Source organism: Chaetura pelagica, unplaced genomic scaffold, assembly GCF_000747805.2.
Source record: "Chaetura pelagica isolate M959 unplaced genomic scaffold, ChaPel_1.0 scaffold248, whole genome shotgun sequence".
NCBI lineage: Eukaryota > Metazoa > Chordata > Aves > Apodiformes > Apodidae > Chaetura > Chaetura pelagica.
The window spans coordinates 3,325,692-3,350,232 of record NW_009954309.1 but is presented as its reverse complement, the minus strand read 5'-3'; the positions used below and the strand labels follow the sequence as shown (position 1 = coordinate 3,350,232).

Sequence of the window (24,541 nt, the reverse complement as noted above, 5' to 3'; positions counted from 1 at the left end):
GGTTCGGTGCTCCGGGAGTGACGGGGAGGCTTTGTCACGGGTGAGCTGGGACCTCAGGTGCGCCTGACCCGGGCTCACCCCGGCTAAGCGCGTTACCTGCCCCGGTGCGGCTCAGCCCCCGGCTGGGCAGGGTGAGGCTGAGCCGGCTCAGCGGAGGGAACAGGGGACAGGCCCCCGGCTCAGCCGGGCTCAGGGGCTTTCCTGGCCATGGCCCGTGGCTCTGACTGTGTGTGGTTCTCTTGGTGTATCTCCGGGACGCGCAGCGAGTGGGGAGGTTAAACTGCCAACCTGTGTAGTGGGAGCAAAACAGGTGGTCGCATCCCAAGGTTTACCTTGTTTCTGTTTTCTTCACACACAAATTGCTCCTTACAATGCCACACAATGAGATTTATGAATATAGCAAATCCCTGGAACGCACACATTCAAAACTTCCTATTAGCTGCTCAGTTTTACAGTCCTATTTCTCTAGAACTTCCTGTATTTTCATGTTTTAAAGCCTAACTGTGGTCACTCAACTGTGTTACTGTGTTATTTGTTTCAGGTATGTGGGCACATTCCATGACTGTTCAAGATTACCAGGATCTCATAGATAGAGGATGGCGAAGGTAAACTTAAAAATACAGGGCCATGTTGTCAGTTCAGGTTCAGTTTAGAACTGAATCCTATTTCAAATTAAGGTCTGTGGAAACAGATAAGGAACTGAAATAGATGCATTTGTCCAATGCTCTGTGGCTTTTTGTAACATGACACTGTTGAACAGGAAAATAATCTGTTTGTTTAGTATTAGTTTAGTATTTTAGTATAGCAGCAAAAAGCTGAAGAGCTTGCTTCTAGACTTTTGTAATAGGTAATATTTTAGTATTATGTTAACAGGAAAGGTTAGTCTTCTATTTGCAGGACAAGCAATAAACAAATCAATACATATTTATTATTATTTTTAGAAGTGGAAAATACGTCTACAAACCTATCATGAATCAAACATGTTGTCCTCAATACACAATAAGGTAAGAAGCTCAAAATATGCAACTGGAAGTCATTTGACTGCTTCGTGTGTATTTAACCATTTTGCTTACTGCTTTAAGTACAGAATATTTGAAAAGTTTACCTCCTTCTAATGATACTTTGGATTCTAAATGGATGTTGCTAGGTTTGTGCAGGGGGACTTGAGCAGCTCAAGGTATTTTTCTGAAAGCAGTTTGCTAAGTGTGTAGCCCTGCCTTTTGCTGCTGTGTTGCACCACAAGAGTCCTGTGATTGCTGTCTTGCTCACTGGTTGCAGGTGAACCAGTATGTCTGTGTCCCACAGACACTGCTTCAGTAGCCCAAATAAGAGAGTCTTGCCTGCTGAATAGGTTTGAATAATTGCAGATACTCAGTTCTGGCCTCAGCAGCCAGATGCTGTATCTGTAAGATGGAGAGGTGATTTTAGTGATTGTAACCATATACACACAAAACATACAATAAAGAATTGCATCATGCAGTATGAGAAAATATAAGTTTATTAACTCAAAAGTTAATATATTCACCACTAGGGAAAGTTAAGAAATAATTAGAAAGCTTACATGGAGTGTAACTTTTAAAAGTGTTGGGTTTTTTTTCAGAAATAATCTTCCACGGAAGGTCAATTCAATTTTTTTTCTTTTGAAGGTGCCAAGCTTTGCATTTTCAGATCTCCAAATCTCACAAGAAAGTTCTGAAGAAAATGTTGAAGTTTATTTCCAAAGGAGACGTTTCGAAAGCAGCGAATGAAGGTAAGAAATTCTTGGTGTTTGGAAACCAGTCCTAATGTTTGAAAGGAGAATCAAATACCTGTCTGAGTGATCTAAAGGCTAAAAAGCTTTGATTTTTGTACAGAGGCTCCTTTATAAAGGTCTGGTTGTGTCTTTACAGTTTGTTTTGAATCAAGAGTGTGATGTAGCCCAGAGACCAAACTCTGCAGCTGAGTTGCTTTGTTGAAGAACATGTTTCCTTTTTGTGTAAACTGGCTTGTTTTCTTTTTACTCTGGGCACGTGCTTACTCTCTGAGTGCCACAGAGAATCAGCCACTGTTTTTTCCTCTGACATGAAAGTGGTAATCTGGAGAGGACTGAGGAGGACAGTGGGTGGCAGAGCAAACAGGGAAAGGAGGGCTTTCCCTCACACCTGTTTTATCCAACACTAAAACCAGCTATTTTAAATTGTTTTGGAACTTGTTGTGTTGGTTCTGAATCATTACAATTTGCCACTTTTGTATCTGCGTGGGTGGTTTTGTGTCTTTTTGGTTGTTTGTTTGAAGTTATGGCATAAAATTGACTGCCCTATTTTTTGTGGAGAAAATAGAACTGTTCTTATCAATGAGTTGGTGCTGGTGTGATTCAGGGTCATAAAGAAAGCTTTCTGTTTGCAGATGATGCCAAATAGTCACTTGATCTGTTGGAAAGCAGTTGTAAAATTGGAAATAAGTTCATTTAATATTAGTGTTAATTGTGCAAAGTATGAGCAATGGTTATAAAGAGAGAAATTAACCTGTGCAGTTTTTCATTATTTACAGAAGAACCTATGGATTCCCATATAGAAGATGCAGTTGTGTGTGATTTTGCACACAAAAGTGAGTCTCAAGTCAGTCAGTCTGAGCTGACTCCCTTGAGTGTGGATCACACAGAGCGGGTGGAAAATGAAGATAAGGACACTGAAGAAACAGAAGAGGTGAATGAGCAGAAGGTGGAATCAGGTTCCCTTCAGATACGTGCAGATCAAGACAAACCAGCCCCTGGAGAACCATCACATTCGGCTAAAATTGTCCATGCACCACCTAAGCCAGGTAGGAAAATTTCTGCTAGTAATTGGAATATACTATCATGATTTCACATGCTGTTGAAGACCTTTTTATCTTGCCTAGTAATTCAGTAATTGTTTCTTTTTACTCCCTATATGCCGTGGTCCATATCTGTGGCGAGCCGGGAAAGAATACAGCACAGCAATATGGTGTAGGTTCAGTCCAAGTTTATTGTGCTGAGTGCAGATTATATAGTCTCAGGACAGTGTGCACGCTGTCCACGTGGCAAAACAAACTTCTTAATTGGTTAATATACATTGTTCACACGTCCCCATTCCCCTTTTGATTGGCCCCTACTTTAAGCCCTTTATCTGACTCCCCGTCCTGTTTACCTTACTACCCGATTGTTACACCTACATGCTTCACTAGTTCCCACAGGAATGACCTTCACTGTTCCTCCAGCTGCCTAAAGTTTCTGCCTAAAGTTTCTCATAATCATTCAACACAGCCAGGGCCCCAGCACCTATACTCTTGCCAGTTTCTGGAATTACTATGTATAAATTGAGAGATGCTGTGTGTTACTTGTTTTATTAGTTGTTTCCTGGAAGTTCCATTCATTTTAATTAATGTTTTTATTTTAGTTCTTGAGAACGTGTTATCTGCAGCTGATAGTTTTCTGTAAGCTGCTTAAATTGAGGTCAGATAGGTCAAGGTGATCAAAGCTCCTCAGAGGCTGGGACCACTTTCCAGTTTGGGAGAACAAGGTGTACATCCAGCTTTCCCTTTCCTTTAGAAGATGTGGGGACTCAGGCTTTAGGTACCTTCATGTACCTTGTGCAAGACAAAGAGCTGGATACAGCTTTGGCTACAGGAGTTCTAGTTAGAGAGTTGGGTTAAGGCTTAACCCTGTGTCTTGTGCAGCAGTGGGAAACCAGTTTAAGACCCAACAAAAGTGCCCTAGGTACTGTTTTTATATTAATTAACTTCTGCAGGTCATCTTTTGGTTATACAAATTGCACCATCTGCACCCCAAGAATACACCTGTGTGAAGAACTTATTTCAGGCTGTATTTCTTCTGCTTTCACAGGCTGTTTGCCACAAATCTAGCTCATACTGGAAATACATGGAGTATGTGATTGTGTTTTTATTTCTTAAAGGGAGTTGTATACACTTCTGCTGATTTTAAAAAACAACAAAAAACCCCCCCACAAAACCAACAACAAACAAACCACAAAACCCTGCAAAAATATAAGCACAGATACTTTGGGGCCTTTATAAAGAATGACATTTTCTGGTTGAGCTTTTTCAACTGTTGGAAGCTTGCCTTGTCTTAGGCTTTGGATAACTTTAGATAAGAAAGTAGTGTCAGAAGAGGATATGAAATTATCAAAAGCTAGTATTTTTGCTGCATTTATACAATGCCACAGCTCTCAGGTGCCAAAACCTGAAAGTAAATACTTATTGATTTCTAGAGTTTTGTGTGAAACTACTTAAAATATTGATGGCTTTTTTATTACAATAATCAATAAGATGGTCACTTTTTTCAGTATGAAAGTTATCCTTCAATCTGAGTTTCATGTTGTAAATTTTTCTGAATTGGTGTCTGTGGGCTGAATTTGAACATGAAAACTACCCTGAAAGAAGCTAATCTGTGTAGTCTTTTTTTTATGTAAGTTGTCAGGGTACCCTTTGCTGTGGTACCAGAGCCTGGGATCTCCATCTGCTTGCAGCAGTGTTAAACTTTTCATGCTGCTTGTTGTGACAGGGAAGAACTGGTCACAGCTGGTGGCTGTTCTTCTGTGCAGTGAGGTCGTGCAGAGAATTCCATGAGTGTCCTCAAGGGAAGAAGAAATGTTGGAAACTACTGCTACCAGGACGTGCCTGCAGAGTGCTGCGGATTGCCTCTGCTTCTCTTCTGTCCTGGCTTCCTTCCTGTGGGACATGGGGAGTTTCTGGAAGGAAAATGGTCAGGGGTGGTTGGATTATTGCCAGAAGAATTCATTTAAGCAACAGTCTGCACTGGGAAAGAACGTAGAATTGTTTATAGGACAGGCTGAGAGAACTGGAGCTATTCAGCCTGGAGAAGAGAAGGCTTTGAGGAGACCCTAGAGCACCTTCTGGTGGCTGAAGGGGCTTCAGGAATGCTGGGTAGGGACATTTCACCAGAGAGTTGAGTGACAGGACAAGGAATAATGGTTTTAAACTGAAAGAGGAGACATTTAGGTTAGACATCAGGAAGAAATTCTTCACCATGAGAGCAGGAAGGTGCTGGAATAGGTTGCCCAGGGAGGTTGTGGAAGCCCCATCCCTGGAGGTGCTCAAGGGCAGGTTGGATGAGGCTTGTGCAGTCTGGTCTGGTGGGAGGTGTCCCTGCTCATGGCAGGGAGGTTGAAACTTGATGATCTTTAAGGTCCCTTCCAACCTTCACCAGTCTATGATTCCATGATTCTTTGTGGTCCACAGGTTGCCTTGTCTTACAGATCGTGTTGCCATTTCTGCACAGCCTCTACAAAGGCCTCTTCAGAAAAATAAAGGGTTTTTTTCTGCATTGCAGTTAGCAAATACATGGTGGGTAATGTTAAAATCCTGGTGCAGACTGGATATTTTAGAATTTCTCCTTCTTTTGGGACATCATAATTACTAGTTTTACTCCCCTATTACATGTTGTGCTGGTAATTTTTTGAACTTCCAAGTACTTTTTCTTTCACAAAGATTTTTCTTCTATAGGTTAGTTGATTTCAACTAACATGGTGGGATTTGGCCTTAATAAATGTGTGTTCTGATTGGTTCAGGTTTTCTTCAGCATAACAAGGAATTTTGCATCCAAACAAAAAGGAGAGTCAGAAATGCTTGATCAGAAAACCAGCAGTCCTGCATGGAAATAGTACAGTTCCACATTCCTGGAAAACCTGTCTAGAATTTTTAAGACTATATTTTGTATTTTGAATTTATACAATGTAGTCAAAGCTTTTGTAGCCCTCAAATAGTTTATAGAACTTCTGTTTGTCATGCAAACATTCCATTATTTTTTTTTTTATAGATATCTTCTATTTTTAATCTTTTTTAAAATAGGTAATGAAAAACTGTGTTAACTTTGTTTTGGAAGCAAACTAAGTGGGCATTGACAGCAGGTGGCAGCCTTGGGTAAAGATTATTAATGTAAACCTGTCATTGTTTTGAAAAAGGTGAGGTCTTCGGTTGTGTTAAGAGTAACATTGGGTAAAACTTTAAACACTGCAAATACAAATAAAGCAAGCTTGAAACATTGTTTCAAAAGAATTTGGTTTACTCCTATAGGGGAGAAATACTCATAACTGTGCTTGTTTCTTTGTGGAGCTGTTGAATGAGGTATAAAAGTGCATAATAAATGCACCAGAAAGCTCATTTAATTTATCTTTAATTTTTTATATATATATATTTTTAAGGTAGGTGGTGTCACAGGTCAAATTTAGTTTAAAATTTTCCAGCTAGAAAGATGTTTAGTTTTCATGCTGGAAAATGTAGACTTACTTTCTAATAAGATTGTTTAATTACATTTTATTCCTTTATAAACAAAACAGGTCATTGTCCTATAGGACAATGTATAGGACAAAGTATCTGCACAGTTTCAGATAGAAAAGAAGGTTTGCTTATGTCTCCATGCACATTCATTGTTTTAAGAACTCTTACTTGCTAACTTAGAGCTTACAGAAGCTATGAGACATGAAACAGATCCTGACATAGATGAAATACTCATTCTTCAAATGTATCATGAGTGTTTTAAATAACTCTTCCTCTGACTTGTTTGCCCATGGGCAGGTCACATAGTATCTGTAGTTTCTTAATAATATTTATCCGTTTCTGTTGAATAATTTTAGTTGGATGAATGAAAGACACTCAAAAAACCTTAGCTGAGAGGTAAGACCACTCGATCATCAGATCTGCTAGTGCATTTGCAGGGTGTCTGAAGAGTGCTGAAGTGGTACTGGCTCCTTTTTCCTAAGTCCCTGAGATGCTGTCAACATTTCAGCTGTCATGAAGTCTACATGGAAAAACTGGTCTGGGAATTTTCTGTATAGAGCTTGCTACTTCCTTGCCCCAGGAGGACACTTAAAAACTCTGTCAATTCTCTATGGTATGCACTTTAAAAAGAATAGCCTGCAGCCTTACTGGTGCTTAAAAGTTTATCCCAGTACAAAGTATTTTGCCAGTTTCTTTGATGTATCTATTGGTAAAGAAAGACAAAGGCAGCTGCTCTGAGGGCTGCAGTTCTTTGCAGGTGAAGTGGCTCTAAACACATCAGTGAGCTTGCAGAATACCAGTGCTCTCACCATTTCCAGTTTGTGGAAGGATGTTCCCATTGTCCAGGGGATGGTCTGAAGCAGGTAGAGGACATTAAATATGTCAATTTTGGCTAATAGGTTACAGGTAAGAAGAATGAGCAGCAAAAGGAGATCTAACTACACTTTCATAGGAATACTGGGAAAAACAATTTCCATGTAATTTCCAGGCCTTCAAAAGAGTAAAGTGGGATAAGCTGTAGTTAAGTATGGGTTTGGAATCTTCATATAAATGTTAACAGAGTTGGAAATGCCTTCTTCCTAATACTTCAAATGAAAGAACCTCACTATTCAGGGTACTTCCTCATTTGAAAAAGTAAGTCTAAAAGTTGCCAGTTGTGTTTTTCAAATACATGGATTTTGGGAGGAAGCTAATGGCATAAAGAACTTCTTCAGCAGTTTGTACTAATATTTCATAGAATAATAGAGTATTTGTGGCAGTTTTGGTTCTATGCAAGATATATGACTATATTTCCTTACATGGGAGTAGTTTTTTCCACTCTTGATCTCTTTCTGGAATTGTTTATATTATGGCTTTTTTTTTTTTGGCCTGTAACCCATCTACAACTGCCTTGCAAAGTAATAAAAAATGCAAAACTTGAGGTATTTTGTGTGACATTAGCTGGCTGCTGGTGTGATTTTTGAATACAGCTTTCCCTCTGTATGGAACTTCCAAGAGCAGCTGCTAAGCTGAGACAGGTATTCCTTGAAAATTGATTATTTTTTCCACCACTATTTCCAGTAGTGCAGCAGATTCATACAGCTCTGAGACAGCTCCTGGAGGGAGGTGTGGTGTTTAGTCACTGGTGTGCACGACATGGAACAGCCAAAAGTGATGTCCACATTTTAGGCAGAACTGAGAAGAGTTAGCCAAGTGTTTCTTGCTTTTTGTAATGCTTAGAAATTTGTTTTGCAATCAGTATTGATTAAAATCATACAGTTTAGGGAAATTGCTACTTGTAAGTAGATAATTAGGTACCCATCCTTTCACTGCCTTAAGTAGGTACCATGGGTACCAGCTGTCTCTTTTTTTTTTTTTTAATTGAAGAAAATTCTGTGTTATCTTACATCAGTTGAGGAGTTTGGACCACTTGAATTTTTGTGTGCATGTCTTGGGATTTCTGTTACTTTAAGACTGAGTTCTTGCACTGCTGTGTACTGCTTTCCAGCCTGATCCATATATTTTTCCTATGTTTGACTTTTAAGTGAATAACATTTCACAAATAGAACATTATGAATGGTTGATCTATTGAAGACAGGTAAATTGAGAAAAGTGAGTCAGTGAGTTAAAACATTGAATATAACTTCAAGCAAAGATATCAGCTGAAGTGGCCTTTTGCTCTTCTTTTACATCACATTAGTGGTATTTCCATATCCTGCATAAGGTCACAAAAAAGTAAACACTTTTTCTTGTGCATTTGTATTTTACAGGAGTCTCTTCTGTAGCTACCTGGGTTTCTTAATGCAGTAGGACAACTCTTTAGGAATCTGCCTTGGAGGTTTTGTAGTTTTGGTGTTTTTTTCCTTTTAGTATTTCAGACTGATCCTGTAGCTATAGCACATCACTCTCCCATGTATCAAACAGGAGCTTTTCTCTGTCACTGGGAGAGGGATGTGGTGTAATGATTTATGGACAGACTTTTCAGACTTTTTTTTAAAGACACGGAGTATTTTCCTTTTCATTTTTAAATATAACCTTGGCTCTGGGATGGAATCATGGTCAAGGTTTTTCCATATGAAAGTGCTGCTTTAAACAGCCGTAGAGGAAAAATCATTGACCCTTCGCTTGGTGTTGGGCATTGTTGGCAGTTGTAAACACCAGAGACCATGTTTTGTTCAGGCCACAGTTTGCACTTAGTGGTGATTTTAACAGTTTCTTTTCTGTGGTTGTGTAAGAACTGCCTGTTTGTTGCAAGTTGTTTAATTCTTTGCCTGTGCCTTTGCAGGGAAAGGGGCTGACCTGAGCAAGCCGCCGTGTCGAAAAGCAAAGGACATCCGGAAAGAAAGAAAACTGCAGAAGCTCCTTCAGAAGCAGATGTGCACGTTAGAAGGCTCCCAGCTTCAAGCAGGAGATCAAGTTCTCCTCTCTCAAAACTCTAAATCTAAAACAAACCAACCTAAAACCATTGAAGACTTCATTTTTGTCTCTTTACCTGATGATGCGCCACACAAATTAGAGGTAACGTCTCGTTCACTGTTGTTGGAGGTAAATTAAAGAAAAGTCCAGTTAGAGAGTTTTTAAAATGCTTAGTTGTTGAGTATCTGGGACTTTATGGAATGATTTTGGTTTAAATCTTGGAATAAATATGGTACTGCATGGTATGTTTATGGTGCAGCTGAGCTCTGTGTAACCACAAGAGGGTACTCTTGCACTTGTAGTCGTAACAGAGACCAGTACAAGTTACCAAAATAACTTGTGAGTTTATGTTGTACGGTGTGACTGGAACCTTAAAGACTTTAAATGAACTGAGTGTTGAATGATGAGATTCAATATTTAGTTCTGCAGAATATAAATACTTAAACTAACTTCACTAATGAATCTCGACAAGAAAGCAGCAATGGTTCATAAAATTAAACAGATAAGAAGAGAGCTGCTCTTTATAAATGTCTTTGATATCTGTTGATGTCTTTGGAAGCTGTAAAAACGATGGTGGAAAATTTTGCTTAACATCCTGGTTGCCATTAAATCCATTAGTGATATGGAGACAGTCACCTGGAAGACTTTTGGGCTTTCTAAGCCATAAACCAGTGTTTTTTTTCCCCCTGAAAGCTGGAAAACTATCTGCATAGAAGTGTTTTCTTGGAGTTACTATCATCAGTGATGGTATTGGAAGTTAAATGTTGAAAATTCTTTTGATAATTATTCAAAGAGGTAATGATGGTGACTTAATAGATTCACCCTAAGTAGCTGCCAAGAAGCCATGAAATTGATCCATCTCACTCCTGTAGATTTTCTGGTAACTTGTGTAACAGAAGTATCATGGTTTTCTCTGAACATCTTCATTTAGAAAATGAGAGGAGAATTAAAAGGAAGATGGTTCCAGCAGTGTTGTCCCAGATTATCTTTGCCCCTTACTATGACTGTCAAGTGTGTTGTTTTCTTGTTTGGTTGGCTTCGGGTTTTGGAATCAGAACCCCTGCTATTTGTGAGAACAGAACCATACTGAAAAATAAGTGTTTTTTGAGATGGGTATATTCTTAAATATGCTTGAGAAGAGAGACACTGTTGCTTAGCATTCTTTTGGTTAGGGGGCAATTATTTTTACTAAGAACAATTTCTAGTTTACAGATTTTTTAAAAATTATTATTTTTGTGTGTGTCAGGGTGATGGTGAGGAAGACTGATGACAATTGCAATTAACTTGTAATTGAATATGGAAACATTGTTTCATCTTCCTCTTTCAATTTGAGATGTATCAAGAGATCATTCCTCTTGGAATTAGTGCAAAAAAAGTGGTCTTTGTCTAAAGAGCACAGACATGAGTCTTCCAAATGCATGGGTCCTTCAAGTATTTTTCAGTATAATGTGAAACTCCAAGAGAAGACTTTTGTAAATACAGAAAACTTCTTTAAAATGTCAGTCTGCATACCATTTGTTGGTATTGTTTCCTGTACTTATTCTATAGGCATTTTAGTCATCTTAATTTGCAGTTTGAAAACTTTGTGTTATTCAGTGTAAATATAAAAGCCTTCAGTAGCCTAAATTAAGCTGAAGAATTAGAAGGCTTTTGACTGGTATTAATTAAATTATTAGGGCCCTCGTGTGAGAAGTAAAAAATTCCCTCAGTTGTGATGTTTGTATATGTATTAATATATAGTTCTTTCATGATACTGTAATAATAAATGTGTTTAACTTCTTCTGAAGGTGAGGGTGGTGAGATCATCTCCACCAAGTTCACAGTTCAAAGCCACACTTCAGGAGTCTTACCAGGTCTATAAACGTTACCAGATGGTTATTCACAAGGACCCACCTGATAAACCAACTATAAATCAGGTCAGAAGGCCAAATGAATTTTATGCAAAGCTCAACTTCCCCTCCATTTTGTGTGTCTTGTTTCTAGAAGAAACAAATGTGGATTTTATATCCATTGTGTATTGAGGAGCATGTAAAACGTTATCAAATAAAATCAGTGTCCTGAAAGTGCAAAACCCTTTTGATATCTCATTTGGTCTTAATTGCAGACAGCAAAGTTAAAGAAGGTACATGGGGTTGCTATGGGTAAGAGATGGAGAGGATGAGACTTTTGGAGGTAGAAATTATGGGCCTTATAAATAGAAATCCCTTGAGAACTAAAACCAGCTGAGCACTCACCCGGATAACTAGTCTCACTGGCTGTGGTTTGAATGCTTCCACAAGCATGATCAGGGCCAGCATGTGAGTGAAGAACTTATCACACATACAAATTGTCGGTTTAAGGTTCACAGAAGTTTTATAAACCTCTTTGTTCTCAATTTAAGCCTTTCAAGAAGTGATTAGTGCACTCCATCTAAATTACACATTGTTACTGCTTCTTGTAATGACCAGACAGTGTGTAATAGTTAATTGTCAGACACACAACCTCTCTAATGCTGTAAAGAAAAAAATTCAGGAGTTTGGAGGAAAAGTAAATGTAGCAGGAATATGCAATTGCTAAACTGGGGCAATGAGCAATGTGCCATTAAAAAGAATACATATGAAAAGTCCTTGAGTGACAGCACAATGAAAATAAAATTTGTGGATAATTAGTTAGATAAGTTAGTAAAAAAACCGTGTTGAATAGACTGATGCTTTGGAGTGTTCCCGTGTTATGCAATTTTTATTCTTTAATGGCAATATCTACAGCCAATTTTAGTGTGGTGATGGCTGTCAGCCTTCCCCCTGTAGGAGGATTTTCTTGTTACTATGTCTAAAGTAGGAAACTGACTTCAGAGGCTTTGAAGTGGATAGGAGGAGATCTTTCACTAGCCTTACCTTCAGAAGCATATTATCTGATTATATGCACTCAAAATAGTATGCTTGTATTTTCCTTGCTCTGAAGGTGAGGTTAGTACCTGTCTCCCTTGAGGACCCCCAGTTCAAATCATCCTTCAACCAGTCAGCCACTTTATTTGCCAAGTATCAGATGGCTATACACAAGGATACACCACCTGAATGTGGCGAAAATGAGGTACAGTTCACTGCATGCACCTTTTTGAAAAGCTTTTTATAAATACATAGTGAAACAAGGGGAAATGGTGTCTCAGAGTGGTTCTAAGGAGTAAAATATTGGAGTTTCCATTTGGGAGGGAAAGCATCGTGGTTTTTAGCAAGCTTCTGTTGCTGGCTTCAGCCCGGGGGAAATGGAGTTGAAGAGTCAGGGATTATGCACCATCATGACAAAAAAACTGATGTTAATAATGAGTTGAGTAGAGCTGCTGTTTGTGTGTGATTTGTACATCTCTGGGACTGAGATTTGCACTGGAAATGGGATAATGGTATGGAAGTGCTTTTTTGGTGACAAAAGCATCTTCTCTGCTTTAAAGCTGTTTGGTACCTTTCCCACATATCTCCTTAATTTTTTTGTTGTCTCGTTTCATTTAACAGATGAAGTGGTGTGAAAGTTTTAAAAATCTCCCTTTTATTCATATTTTATTCCCAAACATTCCTCTCAACTGGACCTCATCTTTGCAGTAGAAATAGTGCAAAAATATTCCCATCAGCTGGTTGTCTGAGATTCAATGACTGTATCTTGGATATGAATAAAACCTGCTTTCAAAATTGTGTTTGCAGGATGCTAATCCTAATCTAATAAATAAATTAGAAAACCAAAACAAATTACTGGTGGAGTTCTAAGCCAGCAGCAGTTCTTCATTTCTCTGGCAGGTGGCACAACATTTGCATTAGCAGAATTAATGAACTGCTACCTTAGGTCTGTAATTTCTATCTACTCCAAATCTAAGACTTCAATATTGACCAGCTGTCTAGCCTGACTTCTCTGTTCTTGAGAGCAGGACTTGCAGAAGTGATACCTACCATGCTGGGGCTGCTTTCCTGGTAGAATAATAAAACCACATCACTATTTTTGGCTTTGGTTCAAAAAGGTGTAAGGAGAGCTTTTAGTTTCTTTTGAGATCTCTGTAATGCTACTGTGGAAAGCCATAAAATTTATTGCACTTTGTTTTGTAAAATAATAGGACTCATAACAAGAAGTAGTAGTTTCTGCCTTTTTTATAAGTACTGCCATAAATTGGGTTAAGTGTAATAAGATAAGAGTTGGAAACATTCCAAGAAAGATGGAGCTATCTACTAGATTTTTAAAAGTTATGACCTGGCCTGATTAGGGACTTGATTTAATGAATATATTTCAAACCCTAATACTTAGCTATGGCATGTGTGCCACCGTGGCTTTTCTCTAAAAATCTTGTTGCTGCAGAGAGGGTGATAAAAACTTTTTATATTTTTTTAATACAGTAACATCATGGAGAAGCAAGGGGGAAATCATGATGGCTGCTTAAATTCTGGAAAGCAGTTAGTTCTGGGTTCGTCTAACCTCTGTGTGGGTCAGTGTGCAGGGTCTGGTGTAGATTTGGGTTTCATGACCCAGGGAACATTTTTAATCTGGGGGAGGAAAACTTAAAATGATTCATTAAGGACAGTTCTTCTTTCCACCACCTTAAGGTGTAAAGTCTTTCATGGGAATTGATGTTGAACAGGAAGGAGATGGATTTCTGTGCATCCTGCTAAAATTTCAATGGATTTTTAACTTCCACTTTGTCCTTGTTACTTGCCATAGAGCTGTCCTTCAAGTGTGCCAGCTAGAAACACACCCCATCTTAGGTTAAACAACAGAAGTATTAATCAGGGAGAAAACAGTAAATATTTGTTGACAAATCAGTGTTTTTATCCGTAAGATCTATGGAATTATTTCCAGGGATCTTTGGCCAGGGAAGCTGTGGATGCCACATCCCTGTTCAAGGGCAGGTTGGATGGGGCTTGGAGCAACCTGGTCTGGTAGGAGGGACCCTCAATGACAGGGCATTGGAGCTAGATGATCTTTAAGGTCCCTTCCAACCCAAACCAATCTGGGATTCTGATTCCTCCTCTGCTTTCATCTTCTCTCTCTGACATCACGTTTGTGTAGCCTTAGTGTAATATTCCTGGGGAGACTTAAGACCTTCTCTGAAGCTCTTAATAAATGTAAACACTCAGTCTGATGCTGATAGCTTTTAATTTAGGGATTTTTTTAGCATTGGTGCATTATTTTGTGTGTTCATGTGACTATCTGGCTAGGAAGGTGGTTTTATTCTCAGTTATTAGGTATTAAAGCTCTGTCACTTCAATCAATTGTCATTTTGTATTTGAGCCCTGCAGGAAGTTACCTGAAGAATGCTTTACACAAAATGTATTTTGATGTAGATTAGAAGCCCTTTTTTAAATTATTATTATTTTTTAAATACTGAATCAATGTAGGACGAGAATTACCTGAGTCACTTTTAAGAACAGAAGATACCAAGTAGGGTAAAACTGATCCAAGATATTGAGAGGAAGATTAGAAAATGCTACTTGAAAGACTTCAAACTTTTTCTTCTTCCTCTTTTTCAAACTTTTTAATATTTCACACAGACAGTATGGAGCCAAGCAGTTCTTTATGTAACGGTGGAATGAAATTCTGTCCTATACACAGGGCTTTTTATCAGGGTCATAACATGTCTGCTTTGGGCTTTAACCTGGCAAACATCCAGGATTATTTTTTTTCTTCAAAAATTAAATTTAGCTTCCAATCTGTACAAGCTAATGGGGAGAGTCCTGCACGTTTTTGTGTTTGAAAAGTTTCTGGTTTAGGAAAAGTATTTAATTTTATATTTGGCTGAACACTTCACATTCAAAAACCTGCCTATGTTTAAATTAAAAATCCAGCAAAAATTGTTATGGGACATATTACCAACTTCTTTTTTGGAGTTTATTCTTTAGACTGTTGGCATTATACTGTCTGCCTATATTAGCTGCTAGGCTGGTTTAATATTAACCTTATTATGTTAAAAGGCAATTTTAGGAATAAACTTAGAATTTTGGTAATTATTTGAAAGTACCACTGATTTGGAAAGTTATAAAACACAATATTAACCAAGGGTTTATGAACCATGAAGCTGATTATTCCTCAACGAGTGTAAAAGAAGGCCCTCTTGCTGCACCTATGCAACATCTATACATTATTTGGTCAAAATTTTATGTGAGAAAGGGGAACAGATACTTTTCCAGGACAGGGAATCCATGGAATACTTGACACTTTGAACTTCTGGGCTCTCTCTGGTTAGTGCCACATTGAGACCAGTGGTAACTGGTGTGTCAATGTCCTTCAGTACAGTGGATGTTTTTGAATTTTCTATTTTCTCCCTTACTTTTTCCTCTCTTTCTTCTGCATCTCTGGTGGAGCCTGCTGTAGCACTAAGAATAGTGTATGTTCATATGCAAGAATTTAGTTTGAGATTTTGCTGAGTCCTGCAGTGGATTTTGCTGCTGCAGTGCTGGTTCCTGACTGCGCTGTGGCTTCTGCCTGTTCTAATAAAATCAAGGTAGAAAATTCATAGTGGAATAAACTTCTTTTCCAAGTCCCAGAGTTGCTGTTAGTGATGCAGTGATGAAACTTGCCTTTTCTAGGGAAGCAGCATCACAGTCTTTAGTGCCACTCATTGGTGAGCAGAGATTGTGGTAAAGTAGAAGCATATTTGCTTTCTACCAAAAAAGTTCATATTCTAAAAACAGTTTTGAGTATCTCATTGCTCCTGGAATCAAAAATAATGTAGCTTTTGAGTGAATTTTTTTCAAATCTCAGTCTTTATCTTGACATAAAAGCTTACAACGATTTTCTGCATAGGCTTTTAAACTATGTTTATCTGCTTTTCTCTTACAACTTGCCTTGGAAATCTCCTCAAGCCTTTCAAAAACTTTTAGCCAGTTCCTACAGGTTTTCAGCTTCAAAACTGACCTGGTTGTCTCCGTGCTTCTGAGTGCAGTCAAGTGCTGATGTTACACAAAGTTGTTGGCACCTGAGAGTATTTATGTCAGCTTCTTTTTATTGAATTGAATTGGTGTCCTGAGGCAGAACATAGCAAATTATTTTCTAATTAAAGGTAGCTTCATAATGCTTGCTATTAAATAGTGCTGTGGAAGAACTGATTTTCAATTTTTCTCTGTGGGAACATAAAAACTTATTATGTTGCTATGTAAATGCAGAGTCATCCACTTTTTTTAGTAGTGTATGTACTCCTGTCTTAAAAAGAGTTGTTGGAAAAAAATCAGAAGAATCAAGGAGAACCTCAACAGATTATGAAATGGTAAAGTATAAATAGCTTCTGAATGAAGCCTATTGGACTTCTTGGAAAATAGGTGTATCACTGCCTATTGGACAGGTTTATCCAAGGCTGCTTCTGAATTAGCCAAGTCCCTGAGCTGCTCATTTTTTGGAAGCTGTGAAAATGTGCAAGGGAAGAACCTATTCTAGTGTTTGTCACATTTTATGCATTTCTTCTGGCCCTTTATGAAAGTATGTGGACCTTTCTCTCACGTCCAAGAAAGCAGCTCCCCTGAGCAGCTCCCAAAATATTAGAGCTACTTTTCACTAGCTTGTGTTTTTTTTTCTTTCCTAAAGCAGTGGATGTTTTTAATCCCATTTAGTAAATCGATGGGGCTTGTAGCAACCTGGTCTAGTGGGAGGTGTCCCTGCCCGTGCAGAGGTTTGGAACTTGATGATCTTTAAGGTCCCTTCAAACTCAATCCATTCTATGATTTTATGAAGTGTTGCTATCAGTGAAAGATCAGTTGGAACACAAGTTGTAGAGCTGATCAGCAGATCAAGAGTACCATAATTATGCAAACAAATTGTATGAATGGCAGTTTGTCCATCTTTTTTTCTTCATTTGTCCTAAGCAACATAATCATGTTATAGCTATGGCACAATTCATGCTCAGAGGGATGGACAAATAAAGTTTTGGAACCTGAATTTATTTTTTTTTAAATGGAGTGAGTTTTAATAGCATTACATATACATCAGGGGGAAAAAAAAATGTAATTGATGTATGGAAGGAAGATTTTAGAACAAGACAGAAGAGGGAAGTTTTTGGGTCTTGTATAAACCCAAGAGGCAGAAAAACTGTAATAAGTCATAGAATCAAATGCTGGTGGTAGGCAATGGAGATGGCTTTCTCTAGGGGTGTATTGCAGCCTGTTACTCTGGTTCTACTACCAGAAACAGAGAAAAACATGAGAGCTTTAGCTTTGTAGAATTACAGTACAAAAATCTGAAGACAAGGTAGAAACACCATAGAAAAGAGCAGTAACCAAGTACACAGGCATAGGCTGGCTCTTTGGATGAGAACATTAGGCTAAAGGAAGCTTAGTAATAGTTCTGGCTTGTCTTCTGCTTTGCTAAGAGCAATTCACATTTGTAAATGTTTTAACTGTTACTCAACAGCAAAAATACCTTTGTTTCTTTGCAAGAAATGCAGGAAGGGCTTTGCAAAATGCCAGTCTCCAGGAAGATGCTGTGATCCAACTCTACCCCAGCTTCAGGGTGATTAACTGAGTATATGGAAATATTTCTTGAAGTTGGTGAGAACTTCTTGCCACCTGCATAGCTTTTGTGTTTTCTATGAGGTGTCAAAATTTATTTCTTGGTATTTAAATGATAGATGAAGAAGTGGGACTGTGCAGCTCTGGAGGCAGAGATTTGAAATGAAATCAATACAGTGAAAAGATTTCTTCTTGGCACCTTCCAAAAGGAGATTTTTTTGATCCCAGTGATGTGATCAGTGGCTTATTTGGATCAGATAGGGGTATCTCTAGCAGTAGTTCTTAATGAAGTGTCATCTCACCAGAGGCATTGCATTTCTGACCCAATGTTGTCTTCTTAAAAAATGTTTCTTGAAGACAATTACAGAAGCTGTCAGCATATTTTGCACACGTGCACACACTCCCTTATCTAAAAGCTCTCAGCTGGTTTAGTTCTTTAGGTGCATTCAGTTCATATGCTAAAAAAAAAACCATCAGTGCCTTTCATTCCAAACTGAGTTTTGCATAGAACAGATTGTCATGTAAAAATTGAAAACTGCTGCTTCTCTAGAGAACGTGATGATTGATCTGGGTGGTTTAAAACAGATGCAGTACACCTAGACCATTCATGTGATTTTTAGGCTTCCAGTCTTTTTACAGTAGTCTTTGTCTTTAAGAAACAAGGCTGAAGTGCAACTGAAACAAGCTCTGTGGCAGCTACACAAGTTAGAAAACATTTCCATAAAAGATCATAAAAATTCTACAGTAGTTTCCAGAAAAGAGCCAGAGTGAACAGTTAATTGCTGTTTAGACCTTCTGAAGCAAATGTTTTATTGAACTTTTCATGAGTGTTTTGTAATGACAAACTTGTAGGAAAACAGTCTCAGTTCCCTCTTGCAGAGCTAGCTGGACACTCTCTTTGCTTTGTGCTTAACTAAATATTTGCCTTGGGAGAAAAGAATTTCACAACACACAAAAGATACACTGTTTGAAAAGGTGCAAAAAATTACTGAAATAAGTACGGTGAGTTTTTTCTTTCCCTGTTTTTTGGGTTTTTAGTGTGGTGGTTTTGAGGTGGTGTTTTTTTTGTAATTGCCTCCCAGAAATCCACTTGAACTAATATAGAAAACTGAGTAAATAGCCTGAGAAATGCCAAAGAGCAAGGAGAACATTGCAATCAATTTGAAAGCTGCCATCAGTGGCCAGTTGAAAACTTTTAGGTGTCTCTTACCTAGTTTTGCTTTTTTTTTTTTATCTTCTAGTGAGAGAATACTTAAAAAATAAATACCTTTGGTGGTTATTTTTAACCTTCTGTAGCTTGCCAAATAACCCTACAGAGCTCTTGATTTAGGTATTTTATCAGCTAATCCGAGGTGGGCTTGTCACAGCTGCTGCAGCAGAGGGTTGCCCTGCAACCAGTTTGTGTTTCAGATCCCTGATAACTCTGACTTCAAGACTTCCAAGTAGTACTTCTGGGTCTGCCCGATTCCTTCTGGTCACTTCTGTGGCCCTCGTGTCTGTAGTGCCATTTATGGGTTTTATTCCCAAAATGCCTGTAAGAGCCCAAGGATTTAGGCATCCTGACAAGTGACTTGTCTGTAGTCATCATTTCAGTTCAGATTCTTTTGTACCACCATTTACATCATTCTTCCTGATTTTGACACTGAGTTTTCTATGTAAATCCATATAAAATTATCTTTACTGTAAGGCTGACAGATCTCTCTTATTTTGAGAGTTTGTTCTGAGATGTTAAAGTCACAGTGACTTTCATCACTCCGTGAGGGAACTGAAATTGTGATTCTGAGATGTATGTTCTGTCCATACATTCAGCAGTTACTTCAATTTCATTAGTCCCATCCTTACATTGAAAACTACATTTGAGACATGCATTTAAACTGTAAATCCTCTCTTTCTGCATGTACTATGGTTTGAAGGCTCTTTCTTCACCTTCAGGTCTGTGGATATCTCTCAAACTGTATTTTGTTTGCATTCCAGTATTTTGGTGACTGCTGAAAATGCTAAATAGAGTCAGCCCCAAAGTAAGTCTTAGATTCCTTTGCCAAATCAGCTATAGCATATTGCCCACTTCAAGGGTGGCAGGATAGCCTGGCACTATCCTTTCTTGTAAAGAAAGTTACTGAGCTCCAGGTGAGACGTGTTCAGACTTAGCATCCAGAGCATCTGAGTATCTTCCCCCACCTATCAAAGGAAGCAGGTGTTAACACTCTAGTTTTATTACCATGTTTTAAAGCTGTTCATGTGCTTTTATTCAAGCAAGTGGCTTTGGGTTGAACCAAAACTTTTTTGTTTTTCTGCATTCCCTCCCTCCCCTTTGATTTAATTCTCAGCAATGTGTTTCATTCTTTTTTTTTTATTAACTGTGTTTAAACTTATTTCCCATTGTTCTCTTGGTTCTTTAGTTTGCACCAAAGTAAAAATGTTGTGGATTTCATATATATATAATAGAGTTTTTAAAAGACTGAAGTGTAAGTAATTCAGTTTACAATTAAAATTAGAAAAGCATGGTTTTGTGAAAGGAATATTAATTGTGCTTGTGTGACAATGAGTTATTTTACATGCAACATAGTTTTTGACTGTATTACTTTTGTAATTTATTGAATGATTTTTGAATTGTGTTCATAAAAGTATTGCAGTATTAAATGAGTTTGCTAATTTAGAAACTGAATCTTAAGTTTACTTCAGTTTAAATGTGTGGACTGGGTGTATTCCTAGCTTATGATAAAAGTGATGTGGATTTGTGGGTAGGAGAGGAGAGTAAGGGTTGAGAAGGTAACAGCAGGGGTCACTCCATCTGAAATATTTATTAAATTCTCCAGCTTTTTGTGTCAATTAAATTATTTCTTAACAAACCCACAACCAAAAATTGTCAAGTTTTAGGGTAATTGCTTCTGAATTGACTTCTAGAGAAGATTTACAGTCCTCTGAAATTTTCTAGGACTTCAGAAAATTGTTTAACATGAGAACTTTAGCAAGTATCAACAGGTGAAGTAACATGTAAGAAGACTTGCAATGTTTTTTTTCCCTGTAACATTGTGATGGAAATGCAAGGGCAGTTAAAATTTTTTTTCCTAGCCAACAGTATAGATAGATGTAACATTATATGCTCCCTAGCAAGCAGAACTTTTGCTTAGGTACACTTAAAAAGTCTTCCCTCACCCTCAAAGCCAAGGGATTGTACAGCAGGGCCTGAAGAATTGACAAAACTATTTGAAAAGTGGTGTTGGTTCAATTTTCTCACCCATAGGATTTAGCTTGCACTATAAAGCTAAAGTTACAAATCAAGAGCTATTGGGGGTCTTCTTACATGCAAATTAATAACACATGGTTTATTTTTTCTGAAGCCTGCACTCTGAAATCACTGGCTGTAAGGACACTTGCAGTGTAGGAATTTGTAACTCTGTTCTTTTTTTATGGGATCATCACTCAATAATTCAAATTTCAAATGACTTTTTTTTTCTTCTTCTAAGTATTTTCTGCTTTTTTTTCCTCTCTTCTCTCTTCCTAACAAAAAAATAATCTAGAATGTTACCAAGATATCACAGTAATTTGTGTTGTTTGGAAAAAAAAACCAAAAACATTGTAATTTAGAGTGGTAGTGGCTGGGTCTGAAGTAGCTGATTACAGGAAATGCACAGTCCTCTGTCTTCACCAGCACCTTATAGAAATTCAGTGTGCAAAGGTCTACCATGAATCCATAAATCAGCTGCTGCTGTGGTTTGAGAGGGAAAAATCTGAAATATGGCTTCTGCAAAGTCATGATTCTTTTAGCATCAACAGATGCACTTTCTTAGAGATGTAGTCTTGGAGGTTACAGTTGTGTTCACGTTGAGTTACACTGAGAATAGTCTAGTTAATGTTTGCAGATTGATATCTATATATATATCAATGTATGAGAGGTTGTGTTTTTATTTCTAAAATCTGCACCTTCTATAGAAAAGAGGAAGTTCTAATTACTTTGCCTGTATATGGAATTCCATCCTAAGTCAGCAATTTAAAATATTGGCACTTTTTGTTGCTGCCTGCCTTCTTCCCCTTTCCTGGGAAAAAAATGGGATAACTAACAAGTAATTAACACATTTTTTGTGTTCTTTAAATTGAATAATCTTCTTTAATCTCAGAAATTCGTAGAATTCTTTACAACAAAATCTTACCAATCAGTTTTTTGTAGATATATATTCTTTTTATCAAACTTTTAATCAAAGTCCCTGTTTGCTATTACTTTGCAGTTGGGGAACTGTTGGCTTATGCAATGATCCAGCTATTACAAAATGGGGAATGAAACCATGTAACATGTCCTAGGTTTTTAGCAAAGGGTTGTTTCAGGGTTAAACACATACCAGAACTTCATAACATGTTGAATGTAGAATCCACCCATAAGGAAATATTTGTATCAAATACGTAAATGATGGTAAATAAATAACTATTACATTTTATTGCTCTTAGAATCTTTAACAAGCTCCAGAACATTAAAACCTTGCCTTTTGGGTTGATTATCTGCAGAACATTGTTTTGTATTGAGTAAAGAATTTAGGTTTGAAAATGCTTGCACTTTCAGGAAGTTGATTTTTTTTTTTCCTCTTCTTTATCCTTAAAATGAGCTTGCTTATGATTTTGAATGTAAATAGACTTAATTAATTTATATTAAGAGATATGAGGGTCCTAACTCTCTTGCTGTAGTGATGGGGCAGGTACCAGTGGGACAATGGGAAAAGACTTTTATAGAGAGGAAATTCTTTTGGTAGTTAATTATTATATCTCTTATCAGTTCTAAATGAAGTAGAATATGGGAGTTTGTTTATGGAGATTTTATTTTAACTTGAAAATCTGATGGTGTTTTGCAAATATATGGTTTGGAAAGAGGGTATTTGGCTGTTAATGTGTCCTGAAGTACTGCTAATGTTTTTTTTCTTTTTCTGCTTTGCACATTTGGACTGTCTTATTGGGCACACGTTTCTGATGAACCTGCCTTGATGCAGTTCACACGATTCCTCTGTGATTCTCCTCTGGAGGTATGTATTCCTTCTAGATGCAAGTTTTGAAATGAGTGTGTTCTCCCTCTCCACTCTCTGTAGAGAGCAAACCATTATGGTATAGAACTATAAAACAGAATCATCAAATGGTTTGGGTTGGAAGGGACCTTAAAGATCATCTAGTTCCAACCCCCTGCATGGGCAGGGACACCTCCCACCAGCCCAGGTTGCTCCAAGCCCCATCCAACCTGCCCTTCAACACTGCCAGGGAGGGGGCAACCACAGCTTCTCTGGGCAGCCAGTTCCAGTGCCTCACCACCCTCACAGTGAAGAATTTCTTCCCGATGTTTAACCTAAATCTCCCCTCTTTCAGTATAAAACTATTACCCCATGTCCTATCACTGCCTTCTCTGGTGAAAGCCCCTCCCCCAGCTTTCCTGGAGCCCCTTCAGGCACTGGAAGGTGCTCTAAGGTCTCCCTGGAGCCTTCTCCTCTCCAAGCTGAACACCCCAACTCTCTTAGCCTGTCTCCAGAGCAGAGCTGCTCCAGCCCTCTCATCAGCTTCATGGCCTCCTCTGGACTCCCTCCCAACAGCTCCATGTCCTTCTTACTTTGGGGGCCCCAGAGCTGGACACAGGTGGGTGTCACACAGATGGCCATATGGGTGGACATAGATGGCTGTCAGAGTGTTCGTATCATCATGGGCTGGAGAGGAAGACAGCACTGTGTTTTCAGAGGAGTGTCCAGGCTGCTTTGCTGGATGGTAACCTGGATAATCAGCTACCACTGAATTTCATATTCCTGCATTAAGAGACAGTATCAGAAAATGCATTGTCTTTTCTGCTCTTGATTATTTCTATGAAAGAAAAGAATAAATAATGTGCTGAACTGATATTTGATGACAATCTGAGTTACAAGTTTAGAAGAGATGCTGGTGCTTCATTTCAAGTAAACAAACTGCTGCAGATTTCTTACACTGTCTTTCTTGTTAATCTCAAGGAGTTCAGGACTGCGTGACTGTAATGAAATTGTCAGGTTATAGTAATTACACTAGTAATTTGATCTGTTGCAGCTTGAATGAATCCATGTGTGGAGAGTTTGTTGCTTTTCTCTGCTGAGTCCACTGGCCTTTACATTCCTGAAAGCTGAAGAGTAATAGAGCTCATTAGACTTTATAGGAAAAGGGCTTTTATCACCTCGTCAACTCAGGCAGCAGACTGCCATTATATTCTTAATTTTGTATGGCTACGTAGATGTTGATGCAGGCTTCCCTGCCAGGTTTATACCAGTATTGTTTCTTACAGACACTTTTTATTGACATTTCGAAGCTTGAATTAAATTTTGTGTGGCACCACTACAGATGTCTTCAATTAGATGAAGTTAAATAAAAGGGGGTTGTATATCGGAGGCCAAGGGATTCTTGAAATTCTTTATTCTGAAACAGTTGCCACAAGCCAATCTAGTTGTATGGAGTCTGTTTACTCTTCTGAACAAAAAAATAGTATAAAATAAAATTTAAACCTTACATTATTTCAATTTGTAATTATAATTTTTAAAAATATTATTATTACCTGTAGATAGTATGAACACCTGAGCTCTTCCTGTCTTTATTTACTCATTTGACTATTTTGGTTAGTTTCTGTTTTGGCTATGGGCCCTGGCACAAAAGATGAACACTTAAAAATATATATGTGTGCCTGGTTAATCAGTTGGTTTTATAGGATCTTTCTGTAGTTGTTTGCACTCAGTTCTTGCTTAACCATCCTGATTACTTTTAAATTATCCGCTCAGTTTGCTGCAACGTGGCTCAGTCTTCAGTGATTCACATATCAGTGTGGAGAACAGAATGGATCCAGCAGGATGGAAAGTGAGCTGCCTTCCATTATGTGAATGATCAGTTCTCACTTTGTTTGCTTTTATCCAAATTGAGGTGCTTTTGAGTCCTAATGAACTTTTTTTTTTTTTTTTTTT

General features: G+C 38.0%; 1 protein-coding gene across 2 annotated transcripts in view; it reads left to right on the top strand.

The window, feature by feature from the left end:
• Window positions 1-543: 543 nt before the first annotated feature.
• ATE1 (arginyltransferase 1) overlaps window positions 544-24,541 on the top strand; it is an 82,892-nt gene continuing 58,894 nt past the window's right edge. The window contains exons 1-7 of one of the 2 annotated variants that reach the window (XM_010003974.1): window positions 544-605; window positions 942-1,004; window positions 1,647-1,750; window positions 2,530-2,799; window positions 9,020-9,252; window positions 12,091-12,219; window positions 22,577-22,609. In XM_010003974.1, the coding sequence (XP_010002276.1) occupies window positions 544-605; window positions 942-1,004; window positions 1,647-1,750; window positions 2,530-2,799; window positions 9,020-9,252; window positions 12,091-12,219; window positions 22,577-22,609 (894 nt within the window). Of the gene's footprint in view, window positions 606-941; window positions 1,005-1,646; window positions 1,751-2,529; window positions 2,800-9,019; window positions 9,253-10,937; window positions 11,067-12,090; window positions 12,220-22,576; window positions 22,610-24,541 lie in introns of both variants that reach the window. The other variant, XM_010003975.1, reaches the window with a different exon arrangement.